Source organism: Catharus ustulatus, chromosome 10 (assembly GCF_009819885.2).
Source record: "Catharus ustulatus isolate bCatUst1 chromosome 10, bCatUst1.pri.v2, whole genome shotgun sequence".
NCBI lineage: Eukaryota > Metazoa > Chordata > Aves > Passeriformes > Turdidae > Catharus > Catharus ustulatus.
The window spans coordinates 4,464,382-4,491,173 of NC_046230.1; the positions used below are offsets into that span (position 1 = coordinate 4,464,382).

Sequence of the window (26,792 nt, forward strand, 5' to 3'; positions counted from 1 at the left end):
ATGGGATATGGGGAAGGAATTCTTCACTCAGGGGGTGGGAAGGCCCTGGGCACAGGCTGCCCCAGCCCTGGAAGTGTCCAAGGCCAGGTTGGACAGGGCTTGAAAGCAATCTGGTCTAGTGGAAGGTGTCCCTGCCTATGGAAAAAGATGATCCCTTTCCAACCCAAATCAGTCTATGATTCTACTGTTTATTTCATATTCATGGTTTCATGTTTAAGGACAGCTCTGCTAGACAAGATTTTACCTCTGTTGACACCCCCCCAGTATTTCTGGCTTTTCAGTGTGTTTTGTTGTCCCAGTGTTACTTTCAGCATTGCAGGGGCTCACCTCCTTCACCAGGAGTGTCTGGCTGCCAAGTCCTGGGCAGCTGTGGAGACAAGGCAGCAGCTTTTGCCATTGTAGCTGATGCTTTTATTAACAATTTTGGTTTAAATACTTAGCTTCCTTCCCCCTCCTGCATCAGTTCCATCTGCCCCTTTCTGAGTTAGAGAGGATTTAGTCTGTGGAGATCAGAGCAGTCCACTCTACTGGAAGGTGAGTTAAACATTCAGCAGAGAGACCTGAACTCTCTCTGCCATGCCCATTTCTCAGTATCCCTTGCAAATAATTAACATTCCAGTTTGTTCTGGTTTTTTAGGTGATTTATAGCTGGTCTGGTTTCAAACTGCACTGGGGAGTGTGCATGACTATTCCTCTCATCTTGGCCAGTCTAAAATAATTTATGTGCCACTTGTCCTCCAAGCAAGTGGCTTTGCTATGAGCTCATCCATCTATTTCAGGTTCTTACCTGCTCACAGCTGTCCAGCACTGCACAGGCTTGAATTCACCTCTCCCTTTTTTCCACAGCTCCAGCAAACAGCTTTTTTTGGATTTAGTGCCTGAACTGCAGCACCTTCACCTCCCATATATCCTTCTAGAAGATAAATGATCATACTGGGAAAAAAATGCTTAAAAGAATAGTTTATTAGCCAGTCCTCTACAAACTGGTTTGAGCATGGGGGGATGCATTTACTACAGGAACAGTGATAAAAACCATGGCAATTCCTTAAAAACAAGAACTGTGTCTGTGTCCAGGGGCTCCACACCCACATCTGCACTCCAGGACTGTAGCTGGAACAGGAGCTCTTGCTGGGGAGAGGGAGGTTTTGACAAGGAATTTGATACACACTTATGGCATACTCATTTTAAAAACTATGCAGGATGGAAGGGAGGAACAGATAAAAAAATATCAGCAGCATGTTGGACCCAAAAGAATGCACAGGATCTAAGCTGTAGCTGCTGGGATGTCACAGTTATCCAGGTACAGAAGATCCAAGAAGTGACCTTTCTCTTATTCTTTTAAACCTGTATGAAGTTTCATTTCCAGAGTTCTTCCAAAGGTTTATTCTGAACCTCCTGTATAGTTTCTTCTGCAATGGACTTGATTTCTCTGTGCAAGTCTTCAATGCTCTTTGAAGCATCCACTGTCTGTTTCCAAGACAACAAAAATACAGGATAAGTAACTACACCTTCTCTCTTCAGTTTCTGGAGTGGATTAGGGAGAAATCAATATATGTAGGAATAGACATTTAAGAAGTAGATGTGAGATGGGTGAAGGGAAACAGAAGAAAATGCTGCTGCATGTTGTTTGCTGGCAGTCTCTGGGGTGTGTGACAGGCAGGTAAGCTAGGGATTCATCCCAGGTGCACAAAGAGCTGACCAGGCTCTCCTGAACAGGGAAGTGCCCTCTGCCACATCTCACAGTGCCCTCAGCTGGTCCCCAACATGTCCCACTGAGCAGAAGTGGGAAGGGGCAGTACAGGGATCTGACAGGCAAAAAATCTGGGAACTCTCACTAGAGACCCTCCACCCCAGTCCATGACAAGCCCATTAGAGTTAATTCCTCACCTTCCAGTTTAGGGTCTTGTCCTCCATTAGGCAGCAGAAGGACTGAAGAACTTTCTCTTGGAAGGAGCTGGTCTCATAACGCTCATGTCCAAAGTTCCCTCGTTCTGCTGCTTCTTCTGGGCTTAACCGAAGGAACAGGACCAGGTCTGGCTTTGGGAGTCCAACATCAGGCTGTTTGCACCAGTCCAGGCAGAAGTTCTGTCCCAGGCAAAGACAACTGAGTTTGTGAGACAGACACAAAGACAGGAAAGCAGCAGGTTGGCTGGAGAGCCAAGAATTCCAGCCAAGAATTGCAGGAATTGCAACCCAAAATAGTCAGCACAGGCTACAAACAGAAAAGGTGATACCCCAGCCAAACATCTGGGAATTGAGTCCTGGTCATGTGGGGGTGAATCAGGTTTTGTCAGGTGTTCAGCACCTCCTGTGCCTATTTAGGTTGGAGAGAGTGAAAGCTTTTCATGCCTCTTCTGCAGATCCCACCTGAGCTCTACCAAGGCACATTCTGAGCCTCCACACAGCCATTACCAGACCAAAACTTGCTCAGTCCAAAAGAAAGCTGCTCCCTAACACAAATACAACACAGCTGCAATGCAGATCTCTCTGAGCCCTTGGAGGCTCCTTCCCAATACTCACCTACCCAGAAATTTCAGCCCAGACACAACAGATGCAATTTTCCAGTTTTTGGACTTTGTTATTGGATTTAATAATCTTAGTATTCCAAGTTATTTATGTGCTTGATGTATCATTGGAGTTGTGGTGTTTTATTCAGAAAAGCTGTTAAAATCATCATTTTCAGCTTGACATGTTACAGGCTCAATGCTTAGGAAGTGTAATGTTACAATCCAACATTAAACAAGAACCATTCAGTTCAAAACCATTAACATTTTAAAAAACAAGAAACCATTTAACTTAAAACCATTTCACTTAAGAACATACATATTTCCTTTATTCCTTACTCCCCTTTCTTTGCTTTATTTATAAAACAAGAAACCATTTAACTTAAAACCGTTTCATTAAGAACACATATATCTGTCCTTTCTCCCCCTTTCTTTGTTTTTTGACATTATAACAGGAACAAAACATACACCTTGAAATGACTTTAATGTGGTGAGAATTATAATTGCTGATATGTTTTACCAATTTTAGTGTTCAATACTGTTGAGGAGTTTTCTTTTAAATGATAACTTAAGAGAATGTTCTCCAGATAAGATTCTTCATGTTTAAAGTAAAAGTTTTTTGCATTTCCAAGGCTAAATGAGCGTCAAAATGACTTGTTTTCATCTTTAGTTCAGAAATATCTGAAATAACTTATCTCCTTGTCAGTCAAATTTCAATCTGGCCACAATTGAAATAGACTGAAAAGGCTTTGATGGTAAACATTTCCTTTTGTTTTTGTTCCTCAACATGGCCAGAGTTGAGATTTTAGACTAGGGAAAATTTTCTGTTATATTTTTAAAACAAACCTTTAATTAACTTTAAACAGAAGTGATAAGAGGTAGGTATTTTAGAAAACTGTACAATTGTAATTCATTACTGAAATATTTTTTACTAAACTAATCCACATAGATTTGTTTTGTTGAACTTACAGTATTAGAATAAGCAAGATCTTCCAATTTTTCAGGATGGCTGATTGAGTATGATGCTAGTGCAATGTATAAAGTTAATAAGCATTCTACTTCAACATACACTTGAAAAACTGTAGACTATATTTGCAACATTGATAAAACACCTTTTCAGCAACTGTAAAAGAATTAATTTGTGCAACCTTAGCTTCAGTACCTGTGTACAACAATAGCAAACATTGTGCCAAAAACTTTAGGACATATTTAGTAAACTGCAACCCATATTTGCAGTATTGATGTGGTATCTTCATGAAACACATAGCATGTTTCATCTGCTGGCAGTTGGTTATACAGTGGGGCTTTGTCAGCTCAGGTCACTTGTTTTGATCAGTGAGACCAAAGTTTTCACCTTCTGGACAGTTTGTAATTATGTCCAAAATCCCAGGGCAATTCAGGTTTCCAGTGCGGGCGCGTTGCGTGATGAGGGCAATCCACTTGCTCCATGTGGCGTCGGTGGCGTGGTGGGTAGAGGGAACCTTTCCTTTGAACATCCACCCCAGCACTGGTAGTCGGGGTGCCAGGAGGAGTTGTGCTTCTGTCCCAATCACCTCTGAGGCAGCTTGGACTCCTTCATAGGCAGCCAAGGTCTCCTTCTCTGTGGGAGTGTAGTTGGCTTCAGACCCTCTGTAGCTCCGGCTCCAGAATCCCAGAGGTCGGCCTCGAGTCTCCCCAGGCACCTTCTGCCAAAGGCTCCAGGACAAGCCATGGTTCCCGGCTGCAGAATAAAGCACATTCTTTACCTCTGGTCCCGTCCTGACTGGGCCAAGGGCCACTGCATGAGCGATCTCCTGCTTGATCTGGGCAAAGGCTTGCTGCTGCTCAGCACCCCAGTGGAAATCGCTCTTCTTACGGGTGACCAGGTAGAGAGGGCTCACAATCTGGCTGTACTCAGGAATGTGCATTCTCCAAAAGCCTATGGCACCTAGGAAAGCTTGTGTTTCCTCCTTGCTGGTTGGTGGAGACATTGAGGTGATCTTATTGATGACCTCAGTGGGGATCTGGCGCCGTCCATCTTGCCACTTTATTCCCAGGAACTGGATCTCTTGGGCAGGTCCTTTGACTTGGCTCTTTTTAATGGCAAAGCTGGCTCTCAGCAGAATCTGTATGATCTTTTCTCCTTTCTCAAATACCTCCACTGCCGTGTTCCCCCACACAATGATGTCATCGATGTATTGCAGGTGTTCTGGAGCCTCACCCTTTTCCAGTGCAGCCTGGATCAGTCCATGGCAGATGGTGGGGCTGTGTTTCCACCCCTGGGGCAGACGATTCCAGGTGTACTGCACGCCCCTCCATGTAAAGGCAAACTGAGGCCTGCACTCTGCTGCCAGGGGAATGGAGAAAAATGCGTTGGCAATGTCAATGGTGGCATACCACCTTGCTGCCTTGGACTCCAACTCGTACTGGAGCTCCAGCATGTCCGGCACGGCAGCGCTCAGCGGTGGAGTCACTTCGTTCAACACACGACAGTCCACAGTCAATCTCCATTCTCCATCAGACTTGCGCACGGGCCAGATGGGGCTGTTGAAGGGTGAGTGGGTTTTGCTGACCACCCCTTGGCTCTCCAGCTCACGGATCATCTTGTGGATGGGGATCACAGCATCTTGATTCGCCCGGTACTGCCGGCGGTGCACTGTTGAGGTGGCAATTGGCACTCGTTGCTCTTCCACCTTCAGAAGTCCCACAGCAGATGGGTTTTCTGACAGTCCAGGCAAGGTGTTCAACTGCTTAATGCCCTCTGCCACTACAGCAGCTATTCCAAAAGCCCATCTGTATCCCTTTGGGTCTTTGTAATAGCCACTCCTGAGAAAGTCTATGCCTAGAATGGGCGGTGCCTCTGGGCCAGTTACAATCGGATGTTTCTGCCACCCCTCCCCTGTCAGGCTCACCTCAGCTTCCAGCAAAGACAATTCCTGTGATCCCCCCATCACCCCAACAATGGAAACAGGTTCTGCCCCCACATGTCCTGATGGTATCAGAGTACACTGTGAACCAGTATCAACTAACACCTGTGTTTTTCTGGCTCTGATGTGCCAGGCCATCGGATCCACACCATCCAATAGACTCCAACAGACTCAGTTTTCCTGTGCCTCTCCCTGGCTAAAGGCAGGGCCCCTCTAGCCCTGGTTATTATTTCCTTCCTGGGCATACATACTAGAGGTTCCTTCAAGGGGATCCAACAGATTATCCTCCCTTCTGTAATACCCTGCACCGTGATTATGGGAGGTTGAGGCTACCTTCACTTTAGTGGAGCTCCCTTGGTTAGTGTTTCCCTCCTTGAATTGATGCACCCGTGCTGCCAGGACAGAAGTGGGTTTCCCTTCCCACCTTCCCATGTCTTCCCCACGCAGAAAGAACCAGCTCGTAGGGTGTACCCTCTCTCCCTAGCTGGGGCATGCTGGGCTCTGACTTTGGGGCCTGTGACTCACACTGGTGCTGCACTGATCTTCCTCATCTCCTCCCTCATTTCCTCTTGGAGGCTCTTGACCATGGCAGAGACATGAGCCTACATTGGGCCATTGATCATAATCCCAAAATTTCTAAGCTTGTTGGTGACAGAAACCACTGTCTCTCAGTTGTCAGCATTAATCATTGCACTAAATGTGGTATATTGAGATGGCCCCAGGTTTGCCAGATTCCACAGCATCTGCTCTGTGCACCTGACCTTGTTGGGGTCATTATCATGCTGTCTGCCCCTCCCAAAGAGTACCTCTAATACTGCCACTTCTCTCAGCTGTTGGATCCCTTCCTCAAGGATCACTGCCCCACCTGATCTCAGCAGATGGTGATAGAATCCACACCCCTGGTCACATCCTGCATTGCAACCCAAGACAAGCAGGAAGGGGACACATCTGATGGAGTGGGACAAGAGTGTCTGTGCACAATGGCTCAAAAGGAGGCCAACAGAGCTGATTTGCTCTGAAACCAGGGACAGTTCAAAAGGCACAACTGAGAATGCCAGAAATTCAGGCTAAATTAAGAAATTCACTTTTACTCTGAAAGTGAGCAGAGAAGAACCCAGAAAGGAATGGATATACATCCCTGAAGACACTCAAACCTTGGCTGGATGTAGGCCCAAGCAGCCTGCTCATGTCAGCCCTGCTGGAGGCTGGGCTTCATGAATTCCACAGGTCCCTTCCAATGTGTGTGGTTCTGTTCAGCAAATTCATGTGCCAGCAGCCTGAGCATGTACAGAGAGTCTTTATTAATAAACTCCCAGAATCATTCTCCAGAGTCACACATGTCAGCCTAAAGTCCAGCAGTCTGTCCAGATTTACAAAAAGTCACCAAATAAGTTTCTCTGCTTGTTTTGGGGAAGGGTAGACCCATGTTAATATCTGAACTGAACTTTCAATCCTCATTTTCCAGAATAGTCCCTGGGACATTCACACCAATGCCCTCTACCTGGAGCTGCTTCCCCAGAGAGAGAGGGGCAGGGGCTGCTGCAGGTCTCACTCACCCCTTTGGCACTTGTGAAGGCCACTCCAGAGAAGGCATATCTGTCAACCACGACCGTGATCCCTTGATGGAGTTTCTCCTTCATCATCGGTCTGAAACCATGTGGGAGATAGAACAATAAAGTTGCACTCCTTTATAGTGGCAGAAATGAAAGGATCTAAAGCATCTAAAACTCCAAGTATGTCATCATTAAGGGAGATCCTTGGCAGGGCAGCTGTGATGCAGATGGCAGGTGAAGAGCTCTTTGTATTCTCCACCAGGCATTGACCAAATAACCTTTCATGTGACACCCAAACTCAGGGTGCCAAGCACTGGGCACTGCTCTAGGCAGCTCCAGGGCTTTCAGCAAGATCACAAATGAACTATATTGACATGAACCAGCTTAGTCCTCTTCCCTTTTTAGGTGGTTCAGTAGCTTTTGTGATATGCTCTGCCAACTTTATTCATTATAGTTCTTAGAGCTCACTTACCTGCCTTCTGCTCTCCCAGCTTAATTAGCACTGCCACTACAGCAGAGCCAGCAAAGCTTTTCTGTAAAATGAGAACATTTTGAAATGTGTATTTCCAGTTAAAAACAACAGCCAACACTCATTTCCCCATGTCCACACACAGACTGTGACTAAAGCAAGGACAGCCAGTTATGGGTGAATGTAGCCTTTGGCTACAGGGGAAATTTGGGCACAATTCCTTAAGCACTGTCACTCATAGGGACTACCTGGCAAAGCAAGGCATCTTCAGGAAAGAGAGTAAATTCACAGTCTAAGCTGGTTCAGTCCCAGCTCCCCTATTTTTTAATCCAGTACAGCACAGGAGGTAGAAATATGGCACCAATGTTTAAAAAGAAACCAAACTGTGGGATCTGATCTAAGATTACAAAGGCAGGGTTAGGTGGGATATTGGCAAGAAATTCTTCCCTGTGAGGGTGGTCAGGGTGCCCAGAGAAGCTGTGGTTGTCCCATCCCTGGGAGTGTCCAAGGCCAGGTTGGACAGGGCTTGGAGCAACCTGGGCTAATGGAAAGAATCCCTGCCCATGGCAAAGGGGTGAAACTGGACAGGCTTTAACCATTCTGTGATTAAATCCGAAGCTGTGAAGTCCTTAAGACACCATTTCCAGCCTGTTTTCCTGTCTAAACAGGATCACATTCTTGTACTTGCTGTACCCACTGCAAGCTCAAACCCCATGGGATTCAACAGCATGCGTTTTTCTTTTAGAACTGAACAAATATCATCTTTACACGTGTTCCCAGCGGTTGGCAGAGAAGAGCAGGTGAATGGTATGGTCCTCCAGGTTCTTCTCCTTCCCCAGGTAGGAGCTGATCAGCTGCCCAATCTCTGTGGTTCTGTCTGTAGGAAAGACAGAAGATGCAAAGGCTGCCCCAAACTGCTCTTCCCAGAGGGGTGTCCATCAGAGGTGGGAGGTTGGTCTGACAGGGCAGGGTCTGTCTGTGATGGACGGGACAAGGTCAATCTATCCAAGGTGGGAGTCTGTTTGTCTGTCTGTCACGGGTGGCAGGAGGTCTGTCTAGGGTGCGGGGGATGTTTATTCATCACAGGTGGGAAAAGCTCAGTCCATAGGGGCTGGGGAGAGGTCGGTCTGTCCGGGATGGGAGGGGTCTCTCCGCCCGTGGCGGGCGAGGGGCGGTCGCTCTGTCCGGAGGGTGGGAGGGGTCTATCGGTCAGGGCTGGGGGCGGTCCGTCTGTCCCAGCCCAGAGCTCGGCTGCACTGCTAGAGCCCCCGAACGTGCGGCACCCCGCCCCCTCCCCAGGGCTCCCCCTTCCCAGCCGCGCCGTACCCGGGAAGCGGAGGAGGTCGGCGCGGTGCCCGGCCTCCCGCAGGGCCTCCACGAGCCGGCGGCCCTGCGTGCTCTTCCCGGCTCGGTCCACGCCCTCCAGCGCGATCAGCGCCCCGCGCCGCGCCGCCATGGCCGCGTGCGCCCGCCGCGCCGCGCCGCGCCGCCCCTTCCGCCGCGTCCGCCAATCCCCGCGCGCCCCGCCCCGCCCCTCATGAATATGCAGCGGGAGCGGCCCCGGCGGCCAATGGGCGGCGCGCGGGCCGTGAATACGGGATGAGGCCGCGGGCCTTGTCATGCGGGCCCGGCGGGCGGCGGGGAGCGGCGCGAGGGCCGCAAGATGGCGACTGCCATGTACCTGGAGCACTACCTGGACAGTGAGCGCGGGGCGGGGGTGGCGGAGGGGACCGCGGCGGGGGGCTGGGACGGTGGGATTGGGGCCGGGGGGGCGGCGGCAGCGCGGGAATTAAAACTGCGCCACGGGCAGCGCGGGGGGGTGGGGGGGGGGCGCGGCACTGGGGCTGCGTCATCAGCTGGCGCCGGGTGACGTCATTGGTGCGCGCCGGGGAGCGGGATCCTGAGGGGATCCTGAGGCCATGGCGGCTGTGGGGGTCAGCAGCGAGGGGGTCCCACTCCCTTCCCTCGGATGCGAGTCCCGCTCCCCGCTCGGCTGGGCCGCTGGTGCTGACCCAGTGCCCAACACCCAGGCAGGTGCTCAGGGTCTGCTGAGGTGAACGGCGGCTCACGGTATGTGACTCACAGGATGGGTTTGGTTGGGTTGGGAAGGACCTCAAAACTTCCCTCGTTCCAGCCTCTGCCGTGGGCAGGGGCACCGCCATTGATAAGGTTGCTCAGGGTATTTAATAGCATTTCTCTTGCAGGTATTGAGAACCTGCCGTGCGAGCTGCAGAGGAACTTCCAGCTGATGCGGGAGCTGGACCAGAGAACAGAAGGTACGTGCAGGTATTTCGGCAAGCAAAGGCCGAGGGAGCCTGGCCTGAGGGATGGGAAAGGCTGGGCTTTGGAAGATATGTCTCCCCTCTAGTGCTGTTCCTTCTCTCAGCCTGAGTGCTCTGCAGTGTTTGTTTCTCTCCTGTGAGGATACAGCTCCCATCGCAGGGCTCGATTTTGTTTCCAGTTTGAATCTATAGCTCTGTGATCACTGTACTCAAGTGTCTTCCTGCCACATATTTCTGTATCTAACAAGTTCTACATTGCTGTGTGCCTTGCAGGACGATTTTTCTTCCATTTTGAAGTTTTTGTTGGTATCTGGCTGCACATTAATTGTTTTCATTTTGTACCATCAGAACAATAAGTGACTGCACAACAAATAAAATGTTCTGCATGGGGGAAGAGAGCCTGAAAGTTGTGAACCCATGGGTTCAGTTTGTGATCTGAACTGTGAATTAACTGTAAATTAACATCTGAATTAGCTCTAGAACACTCAAGAAAGCAGAATCACACCACAGATGTCAAAGAGTGAATATCTTTAACATAACTGGTTTTGTTTTTAAAAAGGAAAATGCATTAAGGAATTGAAGGGGATGTCACAGCTGTCAGGAAAGGTCTCCTGAGTGGAAATAGAAAACCAAAAATACCTACTTTTTTTTTTTTTCCAGACAAGAAAGCAGAGATTGACAGCCTGGCAGCAGCGTACATTGAGTCTGTGAAGAACATGTTACCTGAGGAGAGAGTGGAGCACCTGAGGAAGATCCAGAGTGCCTACAGCAAGTGCAAAGAGTACAGTGATGACAAAGTGCAGCTGGCCATGCAGACCTATGAGATGGTGAGCCATGAGCTGTGGAAAAGTGGGAATCATCTAGAATGATGCATGTGGAGATGCTTCACAGCATCAGCTTTCCCTGATTTTTTTTTTTTGCTTAAATTTCTTACCAAGACAATTCATTAGTCCTCAAGCTTGTGTTCCTCACAGTTGCCATCCCCAAAAAGCTCATCTGCTGTGTGATAACACCAGCAAATTTACTCCACTCCCTCCTCCCCAGCAGCACTCTGTCACTGATAATTTGTTGGAACACAGTTGGAAGCAATTTTTTTTTTAAGCCAGCTGCTGTGCTATATTGTGGAAAAACAGCAGGAATTCTGCTCAATTGTCTTGTTTTATTGGAAATCAGAATTTCCTCGATGAACCTTGGCAGAAAATCCCATTTCTTAAGATGCAGCTTTCCACGGGGTTGGTTTTTTTTTTCTGACCTTTGAGTAGTTCTTATATCTACACGTTTTACTCCCTGGATGAAAGTTGAGTGAGGAGAATCCTTTTGAGTGTAAAGTGTTGTCCAGCTTGCAGAGATGTTACAGCTGCAGTACATGTTTGATTGCCATCAAATACTACAAAAAAGGAAATTATGTCCCAGAAATATTAATGCTCTAGATAACCAGTGAACTCATTTAATGACAGAGTATTACAACAGGACAGTTTGGAGGTGGTTGCTTAAAATCCCTGTTCTGAAAGTCACTATTGCAGCCAGGGTAGTAGAAGCTACTTAATGAATGTGTGTGGAGTTGATGTTGAGGATAGTCAGCCTCTGTCTGTATTTATTGTTAAACTTCTTGGATTCACATGACAATGGAGTACTGGGGGAATAACCCTAACTGCTTTACTCCACACATTTGGAGAACTATCTTTGAATTTTGAAAATTGCAGGGACAAACCAGTTATATTTAGTATCCCTCATCTTGTTCTATTCTGAAAATCATTACTCTGAGTTGCTTTGACTCCCCTTTGTGTTGCCTCCCTTTTCCTTCCCTTCTGCTTGCTTGTGGAGGGATTGGGTCCTTGTGCTTTTGCCTCCCTCATTCCCTCTGCGTGTGCCATTTCCCTTTCCCCAGGCTGTACCCCTTCCGTGCCTTGCTCTGCGCTACCACACTCTGTTCGTGCCGATAGCAGCCAAGTTTTAGCCCTTCCTGTTTTCGTTTGGGGCTCCTTTTTTGTGTGTGCTTCTTTGTAACTCAGTTTGTGGTTTCCTCTCGGTGCAGGTGGATAAGCACATCCGCCGGCTGGATGCGGACTTGGCGCGCTTCGAAGCTGATCTCAAAGATAAACTGGAAGGCAGCGACTTCGAAACCCCTGCATCCCGAAGCCTGAAAAGTGGGTACATTTTAAACAACTGAGAGCTTTTTCCAGCTCACTTTTTAGAGTAGCAAACCAGGAAGGCTGAGATGTAAAATATTTCTGGAGGAAGGAAAGAAGTGTGCCACTCTCTGCTTGTTTTTAATGCTCTTCAAAATGTTTGCAGTAGGCAAGAGATGAGGGGAAATGTGGTGCTGAGATCAAACTGTCATTGTTTCACAGCTCATCCTGAGGTTGTTACTGGTTCTAAGGAGGGTGCTGTGCCAAAGCTGCACTGGTGTAACAGTCTTAGTTCCGAGAAAAATTAGAAATGAAAAGAAGATACCAGTTTCTGTGGTGTATGCTGAAATATTGTGTGATTACAGTGACATTTGAATGTGGATACAGCAGCACAGCATGGCATTATGCCTTTGAACAGTGAAATAAGGGATAGGAGCCAGGAGGTGGTGATTAAAGTTATCTTAGTTACTGAGTAATCTATTAACTGTGTGTAAAAATATACTGAGATTGCATGTCTAATCAAGTGTGATGCTGTTTATGACCTGTGCTGGCATGCTGCAGTGCTTTCTTGCCAAAACCACAAACACAAGAGTTTGGTGTTCAGTTCTTATCAATTTGGTGTATTTGTGCTTAAAAATGCATTTCAGCAGCATATTCAATTACATATATAGTAAGGATTATTCAATTACATATGAAGTGGGGATTTCAAGACAGTAGCTGCATCAAAAGAACAACAGCTGGGGATGTTTCTGCCACTCAGGCTGAAAGGATGGGGTTGTTTTTCCTTTCTAGAGGGACGAAGTCAGAAAGACAAAAGAAGCTCCCGTGGTAGAGGCAGGAGAACATCTGAAGAAGATACACCAAAGAAAAAGAAGCTCAAAGGAGGGTAAGGCAGAGCCAGGCATAACTCCAGGGCCTTGGGCTTGACACTCTGAATTTTCCACAAGCTCGTATTACCCTATTTATGACTCATGTCCGGATGGCGAGCGGTGTTAACAGTGTTCTGGTCTTATTCCATTTCATTAATGTCCTGCTTAGGACAGGCCAACATTGTTAATTACAGTAATTTCACGAATACAAGCCGCACCAATTTGACTAAGATTTTGCTCCTAAACCGGAAATGCGGCTAATAATCAGGAGCGGCTAATACAACCTCAGAAGTGCCTGCCAGAGTGCTGAGCCGAGCAGCTGCAAAGTCGGCATTTTGCGATTGTTACAAATCGCTACTTTGTTGCACCGCGGGTGGAGCCTGGCTCCCTGCAGGCAGCACGGGGGGCGGGGAGAGAGGCGGGAGAGCTCTCTTTCCTCCTCTGCCACAGCCCAGGGGAGAGACGGGGGGGGGGGCCCGGCGCCGCCATTGCTGCAGCTCGGGGAGGAGAGGGGGGACCCGGGCCGGCCCTACCGCGGCCGGGGGAGGGGGGGGGGGACCCGGGCCGGCCCTACCGCGGCCCGGGGAGGGGGGGGAAGCCGGCGCCGCCATTGCTGCGGCCCGGGGAGTGGGGGGGGAAGCCGGCGCCGCCATTGCTGCGGCCCAGGGAGCCGACGGGAGCCCCGCGCAGCCATTGCCGCGGCTCGGGGAGCCGACGGGGTGCTTTGTCCCCGCCCGCCGCCGCCGCGGCAGGAGCGGGGAAACTCCGTCCCTGCCCGCCGCCGGCGCCACGGGCGCGGGAAAGCTCCATCCCCGCCCGCCGCCGCTGCCGTAGGAGCAGGGGAAGCTCCGTCCCTGCCTGCCACCGCAGGGCAGCGCCGACCTGGGGTGACCGAGCCCAGGGGCAGCGGCGGCCGGCCCCGAGCTGCAGCACCGTGCTGGCCCACCTGGCCCCGTCAGCGGCCCCTAGCGGGCCGAGCCTGCACAGCCTTAGCTCAGCCAGTAAACCCCGCCCTCCCGCCGGTTCTGTTAATAATTGCACGCGGGTCCTCGCTGCGAACGACAGAGCGGCTTATATTCGTGTGCGGCTTATCTATGGACAAAAACCAAAATATTTGCCAACACCCAGAGATGCGGCTTATAGTCAGTGCGGCTTGTATTCGTGAATTTACTGTAACTCCTTGGCTGGCATGTGGAAGCTCAGCATGCTTGGAACACTGACTGGAAGGACAAGATCAGGCTCCCTGTTGCTGCTGGCAAGCTGGGAGAAAATAGCATTGATTTTTGTTGTGGGGCTATTTTTAACAGTTGCTTGTGGTCTTGTTGGTAAAAGAAACTCACTTGTCTGTCAGGACAGAAACTGATGTTGTGCTGCTGCTCTAGAAATATTGGAGGGGTTGTTTTCAAAGGATTGTGTCCTAAGTAGCCTTGAAAAATCTGATTTGGTTTTGAGAACCAAGGAGGAAAACATGTCCCCTCTCTGAGATGGGATATATATTAAAGGGGCTCAGTTTATTCTGATATTTTCAGTTGGAAAATGAAAATGGAGGGGCAGGAAACTAAAAATAGTTTCTATGGACTGCTACTGGCATGTCAGCACATCCCTGTGAGGGTAAGAGGGTTCACTCATGCTTGACAATGAGAAAAAATGTGTATTGGAACAGGCTGGGGAAAACCCCAACAGGTTATCCTACCTACAACCAGAAGTGATCTGTATGATAATTTTGTTACTTTACTCATGACATCTATGAATCCCTCTCTTAATTGTTTCTAGTCATACTGTGTTTGATCCAACTTACCTTATGATTTTAATTACTGGGTTGTGGTGATGTAATACAAACTCTAAAACAGGGTCAGTGTGGTTTAGGGAGGATAGTGTAAAACAGTAGGATTTAGATCTTGGAAATATTAAATCCCAGAATGGTTTAGGTTTGGAGAGACCTTAAAGACCATCCCATTCCAGCCCCTGCAATGGGCAGGGACACCTTCCACTAACCTGGGTTGTTTCAAGTCTGGCCTTGAACACTTCAGGGATGGGGGAGCCACAGCTTCTCCAGGCAGTCTGTGCCAGGGCCTCCTTCCCTCATGGGGAAGAATTTCTTCCCAGTATCCCATATAACCCTGCCCTCTGGCAGTGGGAAGCCATGCCCTTGTAACACAGTGTTGTCTGCAGTTGAGAAGTGTTTTGTTCTGACTCTGTCCTTGCCCACAGGTCTGAGTTTGCTGATACCATCCTGTCAGTGCATCCCTCGGATGTCCTGGACATGCCAGTGGATCCCAACGAGCCCACGTACTGCCTGTGCCACCAGGTGTCCTATGGAGAGATGATTGGCTGTGACAACCCAGATGTAAGCACTTAAAAGATGTTTGATTTTCAGATGTTTGTTGCCTCCCAACCCTGTGCAATCCAAGGAGGGGGTCCTTGCTCAGTTAGCTCATACCAAATGATGGGAATGTTTGTGAACTAAGAATCTCCTCTGTGGGTTTTTCCTTTCTCTTTTGCAGTGCCCAATTGAGTGGTTCCACTTTGCTTGTGTGGACCTGACCACCAAACCCAAAGGGAAATGGTGAGTGTGACAACATTCAGCTTTGGGATTTTTATCAATTTGCCTCAAGAATTAAAACCCTGTTGTGACCCTGACAGAGGAGCTTTGCTCTTACCAGAGGGTTTGCATCCTCTGTCATTGGGGATTATGTTTGAGGGTAGAAGATACAAGACAAACCTTCTTGTTAAAATCCATTTCCACAGAAGTCTTAGGTACTGGTGGGAGCAAAACTGCCTGATAAACGGAGCAGGTTTTGACCTGAGGCTTGTGCAAACATGGACATGTTACATCTGAGGTTTGCTCTATTGTCACTAGTTGTGGCTGTGCTTACAACAGAGACAGGAACCTCTGTTTCCTATCTAGAGGCAAATTTTGAAGACTTCTCAGGGTTTTATGGTGTGCTTATCTTGGAAAGGGTTGTGGGCTTATTTTTATCTAATGGACTGCTTTAATCAAATCAACAAATTGCCTGTCAGAAACAAGCTTAATTGTGCACAAATGTTAAAAACAGTTCTCAGATCTCTCAGTAATTCCAGGAGCTAATTCCTGCCTCTTTTTTTCCTACAGGTTTTGTCCTCGTTGTGTTCAGGAAAGAAAGAAAAAGAAGTAAGGAGTAGAGGGAGATACAGTGCCGAGGCAAGAAGAATTTAATATATTCCTTCATTCATGTTGCAATATTACCTTTGATTATTTTTTGTTAATCTATCCTCCATCTTTTTCTGGTATGATATTTAATTATCCAGTGGCCAGTTGAAATTCCTTTTCTTTCCTAAGACGATGACTTTGGGAGGGAGTCCCAAATCCCTTTGCCACGGAGATTTTATTTATGTTAGTCTTGCACAATAATACCGAGGGAGGGTGTTGCCTTTTCTGGCTGTTTTCATTTCCCTGAAAATTCTTTAAGTACATCACTGTGAAGATGAAACCTACAGTATTCTTGGAGAGAGACAAGGTCAGATTTAATCACAAAATAAGATGAAGGCCTGAATTACTAGCTGTGATTGCCTGTGTGGCACATGAGTAAATCAGGCTTTAGGAAAAGGCTCCATGAGGACAGTGTTTGTTCCCATGATGGTGTGGCTCTGCTGTTGAAGAATGCCATTCAGGAATGTTGTAACAAACCTCTTGTCTTTTTTTAATGGGCCACATTTGCATGTTCTTGACTTGTCTAGCTGCCTTTCAGATGATGAATGTGAATCCTTGCATCAGCACAGTGTCAGTGTCAGCAGCAGAAGAGGGAGAGGAAATCAGGAGCTGGAAAGCAAAAGTCTCTGTTTTTTCCTTCCTCTGAGGTACAGTGGGTGCAGAAGTTGAGGGAAGAGCAGAGATAAGTCTTGCCTTCATATCTGTCTTCTGCATCATGAGGCTTATCTGCCTTCAGTGGAAGATGTAGTGGGGAAAGGGGTTTCAGGTTTCCTTCCTGCTGGTGGAAGGAGGAAAAAAAGCCCCAAACTCATGAACTTTGCTGGCTCTGGTCCCTAGTGGGTGTTGGTGGCAGCTGTGTGCAGGGCTGTGTGCTGCTTTCCATACCAGTGTGCAGGAGCTGTTGGTACAGACTGCTGGAAAGGCAGAAAGAAACTCCCAGACAAACTTTTCTTCTGTTGAATAAACAGCACAGAAGATTAAAAACACATCTACTCAGATTCTCGCACCTGTTTTCAAAAGAAAAAAGGCTTTTCCTGTTACACAGAGCCTCTTACTCATGTTTTGCAATGAAGGAAATAACACAGCTCCTGCCACCTCTCCTTCCTCCTGTGGGGCTTTGTGCTGCTGCTGATGTAGAAAAAACCTCTTAATTGTGAGGCAGCTTTTCTGTGAACGCTGATTTATGGCAGGAAAAAAGGATGGATTGTAGGAAAAAATCCCTGTCTTCAGGGTCCTGTCATTCCAGTGTCATGTTGCAGGTTTCTTTACTACATTGCTACATTGCATCAGAGAGATGAAGTTCCCATAGTCCTGTGCATTGAAATGTGCATTTGTCATTGCTGCCACAGAACAGCACATGGAAAGTAGGCAGGGAAATTAAAGCCAGATGGATGGAAGGAGAGGAACAGCACAATCACACAAAGCTGCAGTATAGCAAGCCCTCTTCTTCCTGCCTCTTCATGAGAGCAAATTAGTGATACCTCCTGAGCCAGCCTGTAATCCAGTCCCAGAGGGTGAGAGCTGCTCCTCCTTCCCCACTGCACTGGACTGAGTTGGAGTGTTGCTGTGTCCTGTGTTGATGCTGTTCCAGGTTTTGTTTTCTCCTTTCACCCAATGGTGTTGTAGACAACTTTTCTTCCTGTTTTTTCTAAGGTTTTGTTAGTACTGGTATTGCCATGGATTAAGCATTTGTTGTGAAACAGTCTCAAAATTCCACTCTGGAGGTCTTGCTGGAAACATGCCATGAGGGAAGAGAGCAGCTCTGGGTGAGCCAGCTGACTTCCCTCAGCTCCAAAATTCTGGCTAGGTAGGATAAAAAACCCACATTCTTACAAGAACTTTTGGGGCTCCAAAGAGCATTTTCCACTTGAACCAGCAAAGCAAAAAGGAGAACAAGCTCTGGAAGGTAGAGCCCTCAAAAGGAAGAATAATTTGCTAGGAATGATGAATAGTGTGAGGTACAACATTCTCCTCTTTACAATCTCTGTGATGTGTAAAGCATCTGAGATCTGATACCAGCAATAAACTCTCCTACTGGGAACATGCCAGTTCAGGGCTTGGATGGGCTCAGGAGCATCTCCTGCCCTCTTTACACCTGTTAGTAGGGATTTTTTACAACTCCTTGTAGATAAGAAATACCAGCAGCCTTCATTTTTGCTTACTAAAGGATTTAAATCTTCTGACTTTTGAATGTACAGTGTTAAATGTTTCCTGGAGAAGGGTGATCCCTAAAGGAATACCCCACTAAACATTACCCAAAAAAAACCCCACCAGGGGCCCAGCTTTATTTTACAGCAGCTCGTCCAAACCGGAGGTCGAAACCGACTTTCACCCGATTACCGAAACGAGAAGAAAAAACTAAAAATTAAGGAATGTAAAGTTTAAAGAAAAAAACAAAAATTAAGAAATGTATATCTGTATTTTTGGATCTTGGAGATGTTGGATTATATTATAAATAAAGTATTTTTGGGAATAAATGTGTGAGGGGGTGCTGTTGCAACCGCCGGCCGCCAGGGGGCGCTGTCGCCCGCCTGCGCTGAGCGCGAACGCGCTCAGCGCGGGCGGGCGACAGCGCCCCCTGGCGGCTTGGAGTGAGGCGAGCTGCGCGTCCCCGACGCTTCCAGGCCACGGAGCGTCCTTGGTATCTCTAACGATTTATTATATCGGGATAATCACACCGCCAAGGCGGGAGAGCGCGGTGGGAGCAGCGGAAGAGCCTCAGCGCTGCGTTCCCCCCTCAGGGCTGTGGGAAGGCCGCGCGTTTTATCATGGCTTCCCCAGCGGTGTGGCGGCGCGGGGCCGCCTGGCTGAGGGGCTGCCGAGGGAGCCGGGGCTGTGCCGGGGCTCGGGAGGTGGTGCCGACCTGCGAGCGCTACGCCGTGCGGAGGCTGCCCTTCGGGCGGCTGGCGGACGGAGATGTCGCCTTCTTCGAGCGCCTCATGCCCGGCAGGGTCCTCACCGGCCAGGAGGAGGTGAAGCCATTTAACGTGGACTGGTTGAGGTCGGTGCGAGGTAAGGGAGCTGCTTGATGTGCTCGGGTGGTGAAACCGCCATCCTGCTTCCGTTAATTACCGGAATAGCGAGTTTGCCGAGGAAATCCCATCTTTATGGCGTATCGTATCTGTGCAGACCGTAGAGTTGGGAGGGGCCCGTGAGGATTATCGAGTCCAGCTCCTGGCCCTGCACAGACAGCCCAGCAATCCCGTCCTGTGCCTGACAGCGTTATCCAAACGCTCCTGGAAATCTGGCAGCCCTGGGGCCGTGCTAATTCCCTGGGGGGCCTGTGGGTGCCCGACCGCCCTCTGGAGAAAAATCTTTTCGTGATATCCAACCTAACCCTTTGCTGACACAGCTCCAGCCGTTCCCTCTGGTCATCAGAGACCGGATGAGTGCCTCCCCATCCAAAATGAGTTTTTCTCATAAAAATTATTCTTTTAAGAATTACCTGATGCCTGGTAAACTTACAGGATTTTGTTAAAAAAAAATCTAAATGCTCTGACTTAATTTTTTCCTGAGACAAGTTGATTCAGCTGACAGTTTTGCTTGAGCCTCAGAAAAGAATATGAAAGCTTTTGGGAGACTTGATTGCAGCCTTCCAGTGCCTTAAGGGGGCTTATGAAAAGGAGGGAGAGAGACTTCTTATATGGGCCTGGAGTGGCAGGACAAGGGGAAATGGCTTCCCACTGCCAGAGTGGGGTTAGATGGCATATGCAGAAGAAATTCTACCCTGCAAGGGTGTTGAGGTCCTGGCACAGGTGTCCAGAGAAGCTGTGGCTGCCCCATCCCTGGAAGTGTCCAAGGCAGTTTGGATGGGGCTTGGAGCACCCTGGGATAGTGGGAGGTGTCCCTGCCCATGGAGTGAGATGAACTTTTAGGGCCCTCCCAACCCAAATCATCCTGTGATTCTAAATCAAGCATGGTGAATTCTCTGTTGCTTCTGTCAAAGATTTCATGAGAATTTAAACCATTTCCGATTGCCCTCAGTGGCAGCCAAGTCTACCTGTACATGCAAAGTTTTTGCAGGGCTTGAAGGAAAATCTGCTGTTGAAATGTTTGTTGTCCAAGTGGTTGAAATGCCTGACAGTGGAGGGAGCATTGCTGATTCCCACCTCATGCTTTCCCCCCTGTTTCTTTCTGACCCCTGCAGAGCCACAGCTTGCCTTGAGAGTCCCTTGCTTTCATTGCAGGCTGCAGCCAGCTGGTGTTGAAGCCACAGACGACAGCAGAGGTGTCTCAGGTTCTCAGGTAACACTCACCTTCTCTGCTGTGCTTGGTGCTGAGGAGGCTTGGGTGGAGTCAGGGATGATCCAGCACGTGAAGGGAACTTGTAGGTGTTCACACACCAATTCCTTAAGCATTGGAGTTGCTGAGGCAGTTTTCTTCATGACTTTTCTGTTCTAATAAATGGCTAAAATTAAGTATTGTACAGGTGCTCAGAAAAGAGAAGGTTTGTGAAAGATTCAGGAGGGTCTGTTTGAAAAGGTAAGGAAGGTTAAGACAGAGCTGGGCAGTTTGAGGATCTGTTTTATCCACACAGGTGTGAGCACAGCTCTGTTTGAGCGGTGCTGTGCCAGATCACTGTTTGGCTGAGGAGCTGAAAGGTGCAGGAATGTGCTCCTGGCTCTGTTAAAACAGGGATGCAGAGCACAGGAAAGGCAGACAGGGCTTCTGAAGGAGCTCTGGTGCTGTGGGGCTCTATACTCCCTTTTACAGGAGCTCTTGTCAGCTCAGAGAGGATGTGGTGGTTGGTGCTTGGCAGGGATGTGGCAGGTGGAGCAACTCAGGCACATTTGGCTGCCTACAGGGCAATAATTTTTTGGGAGGAGGAGGGCAGTCATGTCTGAAATCACTGCCAGAGGCTGGCTGTCAGAGCCCACCGAGGAGCCCAAGCTGTTACACAGACTGCTGCAGAAACAGCTCCTGTAGAAACATAAGCAGTGCTTTCCAGGCAGATGTTGTGTGCCAGCTGTGTAGATACACACAGGGCTAACCCCAGGTTGTTTGCTCAGCACTGGGCTGAGTTCAGACAGGAGTTGCACTTTCTCACTTTGTTATTGAAACTGTCTCCTTCCATCAGTTTAATCTTTTGTTGAAATCCTGCTTAATTTTAAGGAGTGCCGTGACAACAGTCAACATTCATGTTGAAGTGAAACTTCTCTGACAGACTGATTATGGCTTCTTAAATGCATAAAAATTCAGAAACCTTTTTCCTTCCAGGTACTGCTATGAGAGGAACCTGGCAGTGAACCCTCAGGGAGGGAACACAGGGCTTGTCGGGGGCAGCGTTCCTGTCTTTGACGAGATCATTCTCTCCACTGCTCTCATGAACCGGATCATCAGCTTTGACAAGGTGTCCGGTAAATATTCCAGGGACCTGCAGCACAGAAATGAGCCCCAGCCTGCAAAATAGGCATTTTCCTGGGAACAGATAGCAGCAGGATCAGCAGGGTTCAGCCAGCAGAGCATCATAAGATTGTTTGTTTAGATTTGGGAGGTTAGGGATCAGGCTGATGTATCTTGTTCAGAGGGGGAGAACAACAAGCAGAGACAGACTTAATGGGATTATGTTCTAACCAGTCCAGAGTGGTGGGTTACAAGATATTGAGGTGATAGCAAAGTTCCTTGAGGCTTGAGGAGGGGGCAGTTCCCTGGAGCATGCAGACTTGTGCATTTAAGCTGAATCCCAGGAATTTTTGAAGGAAGAGGTGGCTCCATCTGCTCATGCTCCTGCTCCTTGAGGAGGCACCTTCTCAGCCACCAGCCTGTAGCAGGACATTTGTGTTGCAGGAATCCTTGTGTGCCAAGCAGGCTGTGTGTTGGAGAGGCTCAATGAGTACCTGGAGGAGCAGGGCTTTATCATGCCACTGGACCTGGGAGCCAAGGGCAGCTGTCACATCGGGGGGAACGTGGCCACCAATGCCGGGGGCTTGCGGCTCTTGAGATACGGCTCTCTGCGAGGGACCGTGCTGGGCCTGGAAGTGGTAAGGCGAGTACCTGGCAGTTCCTCTCTCTGTTTAATCCTCTGCTACTTACTGCTTCCTGCTCTTCTAACTATGCAGCACACAGCCAAGCTCCTCTCCAGGCTTCCACTCTCGTCTTTTCCTTGTTGGGCTGTTTTCAGAAGGGTCAGCACATGTCTTAGAGCTCATTTTAATGGAATTATAGGATCACAAACTGGTTTGTGTTGGACAGGACTTTAAAGATCATCTTATGGTGTAAAGCCCACCTTGTAGGAGACTGTATGAGGCTGTAGGCGGCGGGCAGGACGGTCGGGACAGACGGAGAGATCTCTAAAGCCAGGTCTTGAAACGTGATTTCAAGAAACGTGTTGCTTATTGCAGAAGGGCGTGGGTGAAAGGGCCCTGCCTGGAGTGCCAGCTGCAGCTCGGAGCAGGGCAGTGAGAGGGCACGAGAAAGGGGCAAGAGAGAGAGCTAAGAGAGTGGTAAAAGAAGGAAGTAAGAGAGTTAGGGCAAGAGTTAAGAGAGCAAGGTTCCCATTGCAACACAATAAATCTTCTGTGTTGCATATTCTAATTTCCACTAACCAATCTAATATATTATACAAATCCTACAGCATTTACATACAGCCTATAAGAATCATTACATTACCACACTGTGTTACACATTCAGACCCCTTCTGCCAAGCCAGCAGGGTCTTCTCTGACCTTTGGACTTGCTTACCAGCAGAAGTTGTTCTGTCAAGGAAGGATTACTTTTGGCCGGCCATCCTATTGTCTTCTAGTTATTTAGTAACTAAGGTTTGGTATCTCAGAGATGGCTTTCATTTCAATCTTGCTTATGGTTTTCAAATTCTCTGAATCTTTTGCCTGGCAATCATATTTATAAGGTTTTCCTGATTCATCCTTCCCAGCACACCTCTTAACAGAGCTGTCTGCTTTGGGTACATTTGTCTACTGGCTGTATCCTAGGGTCTCTGCTGTTCCTCAGCTGCTAAAGGCTGGATGAGGAGTTCTACAAGTTTTCATGGCTGGTGACAAAATTTGGGCAGGGAACAAAATCATGGCTTGATTTTACTGCATAGGCTTAGAAAGGACAGCATTTGTCTCAGGTCAGTTTGGCTCTAATGTCAAAATAGCCTTTAATAACCTGTCTTGGAGATACTCAGCCTCAAGTGGCAGAGGGTTTACTTCATTCTGCTTAACTGTTTACTGTTTCAAGTAGCTTTCCTTGTTTCTTCTGGGTAGTGGAAGCTAGGGCTGCAGAGAATGGCTGGTCCTCTCCACCATTAGCAAGAAAAGCAGAGCAGACTGGATCCTCTGTTGTTACTTGTTCTGATGGAGGGAGAGAAATAGCAGGGAAATATCTTCTCTGTCCTACTCAGGTAGGATATAGAGCGGGGGAAGAGCTGGGAATGGAGGAGCAGTGTGGGAATGGGCTGCAGCTGTGTCCCCATGCTCAAGGTGAGTGACACTTCCCATCAGCTTGGTCATAGGCAAGTTTATGCCAGCAGATTCCCAGCCAGGTGCTGTGACTGGGCTCCTGTGTTCCCACAGGTGCTGGCTGATGGCTCAGCCCTGGACTGCCTGACCTCTTTGCGCAAAGATAACACGGGCTATGACCTGAAGCAGCTCTTCATCGGATCCGAGGGCACCTTGGGAGTTATCACTGCTGTCTCCATACTCTGTCCTCAGAAGCCTAAGGCTGTGAATGTGGCATTCCTAGGTAGAAGCTGATATTTATGATTTCACACCTGAATTCAGAGGCTGGAAATAGGGATAGACAGGAGAAAGCACTGCTCAGCCTGCTGAGCAGCATCAGCTGGTTTCTGGGAAATAGTGTAGGGCTCTGTGCTAAATACCTGTGCAGATATTTAGTATCTGTTGAAATACCTGCAAGGGCAGGTTGTTCTGTAAAGAAAGTGGAGCTAGGAGGTTAGCAGGGTGAGGAGGCAGGCAGGACAGTCCCCTCACTGGTGAGGGCAGGGCTGGTCTGACAGGCTCAAGAGATGAGCAGGGCAAGACTGTGACAGCAGGCAGAGGCAGCCACCATGCAGAAGTCAGGTGAGCAACAAGGTGATGAGGCAAGGCTGGGAAATCACATCTGCAGGTCAGGCTCTGGATCAGCAGAGTGTGTGGCCAGGCACAGCTGCTTAGAAACTGCTTCTGGGTGTCCCTCAGCAGGTCCAGAGTTATTTATGGGGAGCCTTCACTGAGAGTTTTTTACTTCTCAGAAACCTCCAAATGGTTTGGGGTGGTGTGTGTTTTTTGCTCCTGATTCCTCTCTGTTCTGTCTGAAGGGTGTCAGAGTTTTGCCAAGGTTCTGGAAACATTCACAACCTGCAGAGCCATGCTGGGTGAGATCCTGTCTGCCTACGAGTTCATGGATGAGAAGTGCATGGAATTGGTTGAGAGACACCTCAAACTCTCCAGCCCAGTGGCAGGTACCAGTGATATTCACGTTGTAGAAAGGGGCACTGTACTGCTTGGAGGTTTTTAGACTACCTTTAAATACTTCTAAAAATTGGTCATTTTAAAAAGTTGACTCATTGGCTTTAAAAGGTTAGTGATTGTGTGGGCATCCCTCATAATTTTTGTATCTCATATATCCATTCCAAACACCTTTTATCTTTAAAAATGAGACTTTTTAGTTGTATTTGTCCTCACAAAACTGCTAACTTTCTGTAAAGTGGTTGCTTAATAAAAGATCTAGCATGTCAGTGAGGTGCCCTTCAGATATGACTGCCCTCTCTGGCACCAGAGTCTGGGCACACAACATGTGGGGAAAGCTCCAAAACCTGCCCTGAACTCCTTTGTTTTGCCCCAGGGCATCTACTTACTTTGTTCTCCCTCATCCTCAGACAGCCCTTTTTATGTTTTAATTGAAACCTCGGGCTCCAACTCAACTCATGATGAAGAAAAATTGAACAACTTCCTAGAACAGGCCATGGCTTCTGGTTTGGTCACTGATGGAACTGTGGCAACGGACCATAAGAAAATGAAGGCAAGTCAGTGTTTCCTCTTCCACAAATCTTTTTGACATGGGTTTGTATTTTATGTAGGGAAGTGTTCAGGCTCATGTTTGGTGTGTGCAAACCAAGAGCTACTTGATTTATATGGATTTGTGTGATCCGTGATTGCTCAGGTGCTGTGGAGCCTGCGGGAGAGAATCACCGAGGCCCTCACTCACGAGGGTTATGTGTACAAGTACGACATCTCCCTGCCCGTGGGGAAGCTCTATGACCTCGTCACTGACATGAGGGCTCGGCTGGGCCACGGTGCCAAAAATGTCGTGGGGTATGGCCACTTGGGTAAGTGGGGGTGCTGGGAAAGGGGATGGCCATTCTGTGCTGCGGGTGAGAGGCTTAAATTGAGGGCTGTGGAAGAGGAGGGTGCTTCAGGATCTTTGTGTTAGAATTTCACTGCTTTCAGACTACTTTCCATATACTGATGGCAGGTTGCTGGCCAGTGAGCCACAGAACTGGTCATCTGTGTCTTCTTGCTGTGTACTTTCTATTTCAATGTGTATTTTGCTCAGTTGGACCATCAGTTTGGTTGATGTACTTAGACACCTTTGGCAGATAACCACTTTCCTGTCCAAAGTAATTAGTCCCACTAGAAATCAGTGTTTTGTGAGCCATTAACCCTCCAACAGAGAGTGATAATGATAAATGCACAGAAAGGCTGATAGTCAGCATGCTGGGAAACCAGTCTGGTTTTAAAAGCAGGCAAATTGGTCATTTAGCAGAGTTGTTCTGTTACCAAAAAAAGAAAAAAAACACGGAGCACTCTAGAGCACACTTGATTAGGGATCATTTGAAAGACACGTTGCATAACAAAGGCTCCTTGTTGGTAGCTCTTTGAGGACTGAGCTTTGTGCTGTGGGGGTTTGCTAGGATGCAGGAAGAGGTTCCGATGGAGGAGGATGAGTTAGTTGGTTAGTTGTATTTATCTTTGTGTGTTTTGTCTTTCCGAGTACCCAGCAACTTCTGCCTAATCAAATACTGTCACACAGAGTGGCAAAAGGAGAAATTGTTCTGCTTTCTTTGTTTCTATTGACACAGTGCCAAAGCGCATTTAGAGCATTGCACAAACATAATAGGGAGAGAAAAAGTGATGAAGGGCCGTGTTAGAATCTAATGATCATTATGAAATGCCATTGGGGAAGTCTTTGTCATGAAATCACAGTGATGGCACAATCATTAATGCAGCACACTGGGAATTTTAAAATCACAAAAGTCAGAGTTTGAAAGTAGCTTAACTCTGAACCCTTCCTCAAATATTGCACTGGAAACATGGAAAAGCAAAGATCCTATTTGAATTATTTGTGCACGGAGAGGCTGATGTTTGTAGGACAGTGAGCTTGTCCTTTTCGCACAGCTTGCAGACTAACAAAGGCCCGGTTGTTTGAGATCGTGGAGGAGCCAGGAATGAGTATCCATTGCAGGGCCACCAGGTTTTTCTCCCAGGCCCACCTGTGCAATGTTTTCTTCCAGGAGATGGGAACTTGCACTTGAACATCACGGCGGAGTCCTACAGCCATTCCCTGCTGGATGCCATCGAGCCCTTTGTGTATGAGTGGACTGCGAGGTGCAGTGGGAGCATCAGTGCAGAGCACGGGCTGGGCTTCAAGAAGAAGCAGTTCATTCAGTACAGCAAACCACACAAGGCAGTGGTGCTCATGCAGCAGTTCAAAGCCATGCTGGACCCCAAAGGGATCCTCAACCCCTACAAGACACTGCCCTCAGCTCCTGAGAGGAGCATGAGCTGAGGATCCAACAGAGCTGGGCAGCTCCAGCTCCATACCTGCCCTTGAGCCATAAACACATTGGATCTGCAAGCACATGGAGTGTTTGATTTTGTTAGTGGGATGGAAAAGTAAAGGAACGTGGTTGCTCTTTTTGGGGGTGCCTGCTCTTGCTGAAGAACACAC

At 48.2% G+C, this 26,792-nt stretch overlaps 3 protein-coding genes across 4 annotated transcripts; 2 read left to right on the top strand and 1 right to left on the bottom strand.

The window, feature by feature from the left end:
• Positions 1-945: 945 nt before the first annotated feature.
• LOC117001085 (thymidylate kinase-like) lies at positions 946-8,888 on the bottom strand. Its single transcript, XM_033069259.2, has 5 exons — positions 8,759-8,888; positions 8,201-8,309; positions 6,967-7,057; positions 1,888-2,085; positions 946-1,467 (listed from the first exon to the last, which is right to left on the bottom strand). Exons 1-5 carry the CDS (start codon positions 8,886-8,888, stop codon positions 1,357-1,359), a joined length of 639 nt encoding a protein of 212 aa, XP_032925150.1. The 3' UTR covers positions 946-1,356.
• Positions 8,889-9,013: 125 nt separating this feature from the next.
• LOC117001067 (inhibitor of growth protein 5) lies at positions 9,014-18,243 on the top strand. Of its 2 annotated transcripts, none has more exons than XM_033069236.2 (8): positions 9,014-9,132; positions 9,637-9,708; positions 10,375-10,541; positions 11,750-11,861; positions 12,636-12,729; positions 14,924-15,059; positions 15,217-15,278; positions 15,825-18,243. In XM_033069236.2, the coding sequence occupies exons 1-8, from the start codon at positions 9,096-9,098 to the stop codon at positions 15,865-15,867; spliced, it is 723 nt and encodes a 240-aa protein (XP_032925127.1). In that variant the 5' UTR covers positions 9,014-9,095; the 3' UTR covers positions 15,868-18,243. The 2 variants fall into 2 exon arrangements, with proteins under 2 accessions (XP_032925127.1, XP_032925128.1); XM_033069237.2 differs by lacking the exon at positions 9,014-9,132 and adding an exon at positions 9,338-9,502.
• A 266-nt stretch (positions 18,244-18,509) lies between these two features.
• Positions 18,510-26,702, top strand: LOC117000726 (D-2-hydroxyglutarate dehydrogenase, mitochondrial-like). Its single transcript, XM_033068677.1, has 9 exons — positions 18,510-18,914; positions 20,090-20,147; positions 21,120-21,259; positions 21,690-21,883; positions 23,417-23,585; positions 24,160-24,303; positions 24,721-24,863; positions 25,005-25,170; positions 26,356-26,702. Exons 1-9 carry the CDS (start codon positions 18,671-18,673, stop codon positions 26,628-26,630), a joined length of 1,533 nt encoding a protein of 510 aa, XP_032924568.1. The 5' UTR covers positions 18,510-18,670; the 3' UTR covers positions 26,631-26,702.
• The last annotated feature ends 90 nt before the right edge of the window (positions 26,703-26,792 follow it).